General features: G+C 32.8%; 1 protein-coding gene across 1 annotated transcript; it reads right to left on the bottom strand.

The window, feature by feature from the left end:
- Positions 1–319: 319 nt before the first annotated feature.
- Positions 320–3,669, bottom strand: LOC133780008 (B3 domain-containing protein REM6-like). The gene is made up of 9 exons (XM_062219896.1): positions 3,589–3,669; positions 2,618–3,035; positions 2,315–2,514; positions 1,910–2,201; positions 1,610–1,809; positions 1,213–1,492; positions 979–1,137; positions 752–849; positions 320–577 (listed from the first exon to the last, which is right to left on the bottom strand). The coding sequence occupies exons 1-9, from the start codon at positions 3,667–3,669 to the stop codon at positions 320–322; spliced, it is 1,986 nt and encodes a 661-aa protein (XP_062075880.1).
- Between the last annotated feature and the right edge of the window lie 2,793 nt (positions 3,670–6,462).

Raw genomic sequence — 6,462 nt, 5'->3', positions numbered from 1 at the left:
AAGGCAACTTACTCTTGTAAATAAAAAATAAAAAACAACAACAACAATAAACCAAGGGTTGTACAGTGTTATATATTTCCAAGCGATGTGGACAAATTATAACTTGGGGGCTTAACTAAGAGTATCACAAATTCACAAACAAACACTAATAACCTGCAAAATACACTTCAAAAGCAATTATATACTGCAGTCATAATATTCAGGGTCAGTTAAAGCAACCAAAATAGAAAACCTTCAGCTAAACTAATCTACATGTGTTTGTGTGGCAAATTCGTTGTTCCCAAAATGATTCTTATGACTTGCATAATTACAACAGTTACTACTCTTCTTGAGCCAAACCACTATGTCTAAATATGTGAACTTTCATCTCAGGTTGACTCCTCTTAATCAGCTCAAAGATGCAGATATCTCTGGGCTGAAGAAAGTTCTCTCTTGCAAATGCACTCCATCCAGCAGAAAATTTACATTTTGATGTATAATGCAATAACTTCACTTGCCAACATTCCTCTCCAACCCAAAGAGTCATAACTTGTGTCTTTTCCTTTAAATAAAGGCTTACAAAAGTCCATGGAAAAGGCTGCAAAAAAAAATAAAAAATTCATAACTAGTACTCTCTTGCTTGATCATAGTAAAATTTGATCTTACTTCATACAAAATGGTGCAAACGTTTTGTCACATACTTTTGACTTCAGATAGAAGTATAGATTTGTTACTAAACCATATATTTATAGGAGCAACATTTCAAACATACCAATTGATATCTATCCACGTGAATTGATAGCAAAACCACTTGAAAGTAAGGATTTTTTGAGAAGAATTGGCTGGCTGCTTCTGAAGCTCTGCCAAGTCCTAAAGATGAAGGCCAAGTACTTGCTTCTGATATCAGTTTCATGGATTTGTTTGCATTAAATTTATAAACAAAATGTCAGCTGACTTTTCTTAAGAATGTTTGACATTATTCTTGATTCGTAGACATACCTGAAGGTTCAACTTTAATTTTCTCTTGTTCTTTCTTTATAACTAGTTTCTGTGAAATCATGATGGTTTTATCATAGTTCTGAGTAAAAGAAGATCCAACTTTCACAGAAGGCTTTCTCTTTCGGTTGGACGGTATAGTTGCTTTTCTCTTATTTGCAGCTGAAAAACAACACCATGAAGTTCATACCATAACCATAAATGCATTCAATTATGATGGTTAAGAGCATTACTCACCTTGATTGCTATATGCATCACCAGCTCCCTTAACAATGGAAACTCTGAATGAAATTTCATTGCCATTGTTAGTTAGTTCAAATGTGCAAAGATCACCCGTTTTCAGACTATTGTCCAGCGCAAATGCTTTCCAGCCACGGCTTAACAATTCAGATCTTGGTAATCCATTTGCTTGCCTCACTTTCAATTGGACAAACCAAAATCTACCATCCGAAACCCAAAGTCTTACCTCACATTCTTTCTGATTAATGTACTTCTCCACAAACTTGCATGGCATGAACTGTCCAATGAAAAGCAAAGAATACATTATGTGAAACAATGTTATGGAAATAGACACTAAGTTCTTGAGTAAACAGAGAATTTGATAATCTTTTAATGTATAAACTAAGAAACTTACAAAATTACAATGACCAGATGCATAGGTTTCACGCATAGTAACTGTGAAGGATGGCCTTTCAGAATAAGAACAGCTTGCTCTTTCAAGAGCTGTAGTTTTTCCAAAGCAGGGAAATGGTTTTAGGCTAGTTCTTCTATTGATCATGGTGTTGCAAGATTCTACTTTACTTGATCGGCTTCCTTTTGGCATGGCTTTAAGTTCTGCAGTCAAACAAAATAATTAAAAAAAAGTGATTATTTAGCGTGGAGGGAATGATCAAGACAGTAATATTATTATAGAATAAGTAGAGTTCTTGTTTACCTGGTAACATAGGGGGATTTGCTACTCCATTCCCACGATATATAACAACTTCAAATAGCATTTTCCCAATGCTCTTTCTCAAAACAAAGGCACAAACATCACCTACTTTCAAATCATTGTCTTGAGCAAATGCCTTCCAGCCACACCCGAATATGGTTTTTATGGTTTTCGGAGATTTTTTACACAGTCTGTATCTAACAGACCAGGTCCTTCTATCCTGAACCTTAAGTGTCACATATTGATGCTTACTAATGCTGAGGAGGTAGTGTTTTGCAAAGAGAGATGGTATAATCTTGACAAAAGATGAAGAAGAATAAAGTCAATATGAGAAACATTTTCTACATATGTAATGTATATATATATATATATATTTCAAATTGAACTTGTGAGAAGCTTATTAGTTACCGCAGTATAATTAGCTTCAACAAACGATGGTCGCATGGAAACCATGAAAAAGGGGTCTTTAGATTTAAAACCTTTAGTTATCTTGAGAGCTTCTGCCTTTTTTTCTGCACTCAACATCTGCTTCTTAAAAAAAAATTCAGGTTCCATCCACCTTGGTAGGGGAGATTCTCCACGTTCTTTATCAGACAAATCAAACTTCACTGAAAACAAATTCAACAGATTACACAAAGCATACCAAAAAATATAAGTTATAATATACTTAACTTGGAAACATTGATTCATTAGCTTTACAATGATCTATACCTTTATATTTACCATAAGGACTAGTTTTCATTTTCTTGTGGGGCCTAGAACATGGTAATGGAGACTTGTCCCTGATTTGAGGACGCCATGCAAAGCCGTCCAAGACTTCAATAGAAACATCATCTTCAGTATCAACACGCTTCTCAAAATGGTTGGGATTAGAAGGATAATCTATCTCCACAGTGGTTTTATCGAATATGATAACATGGAACTGAGAGTTCCCTTCATATCGAAAAACCAATAGATTTCCTTGGCTTAAAGAACAGTCTTCAGCAAAAAATTTCCAACCCTTTTCTATCCATACTTTTCCATCACTTTCTGTCAACCCTACTTCCCATCTAGATCCACATGGAAGCTTAAGAAATACTTGACTCGGTAAGAAGCCACAATATTTCATCCAAAATGTCTTGGGAATTTGCTGCACAATAAAATGTTAATGGAAGTCAAGTTACCACTAAAGTTTAAGAGTTACCATATAATCACATGACTGCAGTCCAGGGCCACACCATATAAATATATATATATATATATAACATGTCATCCTTGTTAGAATATAGTTTGCTAGTCTGTTAGCTGTTATATAGAGTTTGTTACAACAACTCCGTTGTATATAGCAATCTATATATACTTCACCTTATGTATTTTTGAGATTTAATCTTTACAAATCATTTTCAGCTCAATCTTTCTTTGCTCTCTTTTTCTCTTCGTTCATACTCTTTGAAACTCTAACAATATTTTTATAAAGTGAAAGCAGAAATACTTGAAGAGAAAAAAAATGAAACAACATACTAGAATAACACAGAAACTATCTTGTAAAAAAATATAGGACAAAGATAATATATTCTTTATCAAATTTACATAAAGCTCACAGGAATCACAACTGTATATATGTCAAGACTCAAGATATTTTGTATGCATGCATAAATTACAGAAGAAAATGAGTTGAAGCAGAGAGAGAGTAGTATACTTACTAACTTGGTGTTCCTAAGAGTTTCCTCAAGAATAATCTTGAAAAAATGAGGAGCAACAGGAGTGGATTTTGTCTGAGCCATGGTTGTTATGAAAATAGCAGAGCCAGAGCCTCACCTAACCTTCTTTAATAAGTTCTATATAAACACTTACTGAGGAAACAAGAGACGCTACTTTCTTTCTTCTATTTCAAGCTAAGCATATTAAACAATGTCCTATCAATGCGTCTATCATCACATTAATGTGTTCTGCAAACTTCTTTATTTTGATATAAAAATCTTTATTAATATGATTGCATGATCCAGGCCTCCTTTAATGCTAGCCGTTTTTATAAAGAGGAAAATAAAGAGAAGAAAGTAGTGAGAGAACGCCTATGAAGAAAGAGGACTCAGACACTTTGGACCACCACTACAACTCTACAAGTGTAACCAAATGACGTTAATATATTTATTTGACTTATTTATTAAAAACATGACATAAATTGCCTTCCAGTTTCTAATACTAATAATTTTATATGGGATTATAATTTTTTTTAGACTGTATTTTTTCTGATTAATTATTCCCAATCAATTTTTTTTTTGTATTGGATTGACAAGAATGGGTTCGGATGCCAAGTTTGAAAAAGTGAAAATTATATCTAGTACTCAATTTAAGTTAATATTTTTAATTTTTACCCACTTTTTAAAACTCTTAGATTAATACCCAAAATATTACTGACTCTACCCATTATACCCCTTCTATTTCACAACTTCTTCTCCTCACACGCATATCGTCTTCTTTCCACTACAGCTTATTTAAATGGGGAAGTAAATGACACGACAGAGGCAAAGATTGAAATTTTTACATTGAATTTCTAGTAGTGTTTTAAGAGTAATATGAGAAATGTGCTTAAAAAAGTGGGTAATATTCAACTAAATGTTATTAGTAGCTATTTTTAGTTAACTAATCATAAAACTGGGTATTTTTCAAGTTGTCCCATAACCATTGCAGGCTTCTATATCCTAATAAAACTAATTCTCCATGTCAATTTACATTTGAGTCTTTCAAATACACCACAAAGAAGAAGATTTAAGGAAAATTATGCTGTACAAGGAAAAATTTTGCTCACTTTTACTGTATATCCTAATAAAACTAATTCTCCATGTCAATTTACATTTGAGTCTTTCAAATACACCACAAAGAAGAAGATTTAAGGAAAATTATGCTGGACAAGGAAAAATTTTGCTCACTTTTACTGCATTAATACCACTTTAATTCAAGTTTACCATAAGAAAACCAATAAAGTATACATATTAAAAAGGTGGTGACATTTGATATTTTTTTTTGTTATGGTAAATTACTCCGCATCTTTAAATTTATAATAGAAAATTGTGCTAATCGGTTAATTATCGTAAATATGAGTGTTGTTATATACTCATATTAAAATTTCCTATTTATTGCAACTAAAAAAAAAGGTTTAGGCATTGAAACTCTTATTTTCCTATATATGCTTAAATTACAGTTTGACATTATTTTCCACTAATTTCTAAATCGGCCACTAATTTCGTAATATCTTTACTAAAGATCATGAAATTGATAATTTTCATTTTCGAAAATAATCAATGGGAGAGAGTGAACCCCCTATAGTTTAGACCCTATAGTTTAGATAATATATTGTGTAATTCCCTCAGACTGAATCGAGAGAATCAAAACACCGTTATATTCCAATTTCTTTCATCGATCGTGTGTGTTTATGATTTTCATATGTTCACTAGTTCTTTCGTCCTCTGAAAATGTAAATACATGACACTTCAACCATGTGTCTAATGACGTACTAAATCCAGCACTGTTACATTTTGCACTATAACCTAGTTTTTCCAGTTAAACGTTTAATATGGACTCTAATGTGTAATGACAATTGAATAGTGGGGAAGAAATAAAAAAGTTTGTTCAAAGGAATTACACTTTTCAATAAATTTTTTTTTTTGAATCTACACTCGATCATAACAACATTTTAAACAAACCACAATTATAAGCAAGGTTATAAAAACAATATGCGGCATAACAGGCAAAGATGGACTTATATCTAAACTCCCTTAAAAATTATACCTACCGTGGCACCCGGGGAGGCTGAGTATGTAGACATCGCCATAAAGCTGTCCAAGTGAACACTGGTCCAATTTCCCCTTAGCCTTACCTCCAGCACAAAGCACCCATGAGCGAAAGCCCTTCAATAAAACTATTCTATGCCATAAGAAGTTTTCATTTAAGCATTAACATTAATTACATTATATGTTTTAAAAATCATAAATAAACTTCTATTAACTTTACAACAAGTTAACTTTCTAATTAACAAGTAAGTGCATATTGCACCCCAGTAGTTGCCCTACCATAACTGTAATGCCCCAAAATCCCTAATAAGGTTTAAGACATTGATTAGGAGGTCGGGAGGGCCATAATTGATTTATTATGCCATTAAATGATTATATGCATATTTATGTGAATTATATGATAATATGATGATAAATGCATGCATATGGGTCCATTTTTAATTATAAGGACATTTTGGTAATTTGGCCCGTTGAGGGCGTAATTGTGTATTTTCATGCATGTTGGAGAATTATGAATAATACCACATTATATGTGGATTTTTTCGAGCCATTCGGCATGAGATGATCTTTGAATGCAAGTTATCGGTCTGGTCATAACATGTTTAGTTTCGGGGCTCGGGGTGAATCTTGGGGTAATTTGGTGATTAGAACATTGTCAGGAATTAAAGGGTAATGGAATATGATTTATTAGCATTTGAGAATATTGGAAATAACGGAAATTTGATGGTGTTAATTATGATTAACGAGATAGGCGGGAAGTGACGGTTTTGCCATTGGTGGCCTTAA

This window comes from Humulus lupulus, chromosome 1 (assembly GCF_963169125.1).
Source record: "Humulus lupulus chromosome 1, drHumLupu1.1, whole genome shotgun sequence".
In the NCBI taxonomy this organism is placed as follows: Eukaryota; Viridiplantae; Streptophyta; class Magnoliopsida; order Rosales; family Cannabaceae; genus Humulus; species Humulus lupulus.
This window is presented reverse-complemented; position numbering and strand designations above follow the sequence as displayed.

Bases quoted from the DNA above. Each gene is read 5' to 3' on its own strand.
- LOC133780008 (XM_062219896.1), bottom strand. From the start codon at position 3,669: ATGGCTCAGACAAAATCCACTCCTGTTGCTCCTCATTTTTTCAAGATT. The intron at 2,515-2,617 runs GTATAGATCATT...ATTTGTTTTCAG, and splicing joins TCCTTATGGTAAATATAAAG to TGAAGTTTGATTTGTCTGAT. The intron at 578-751 runs GTATGTTTGAAA...TTTTTTTTGCAG, and splicing joins ACGTGGATAGATATCAATTG to CCTTTTCCATGGACTTTTGT.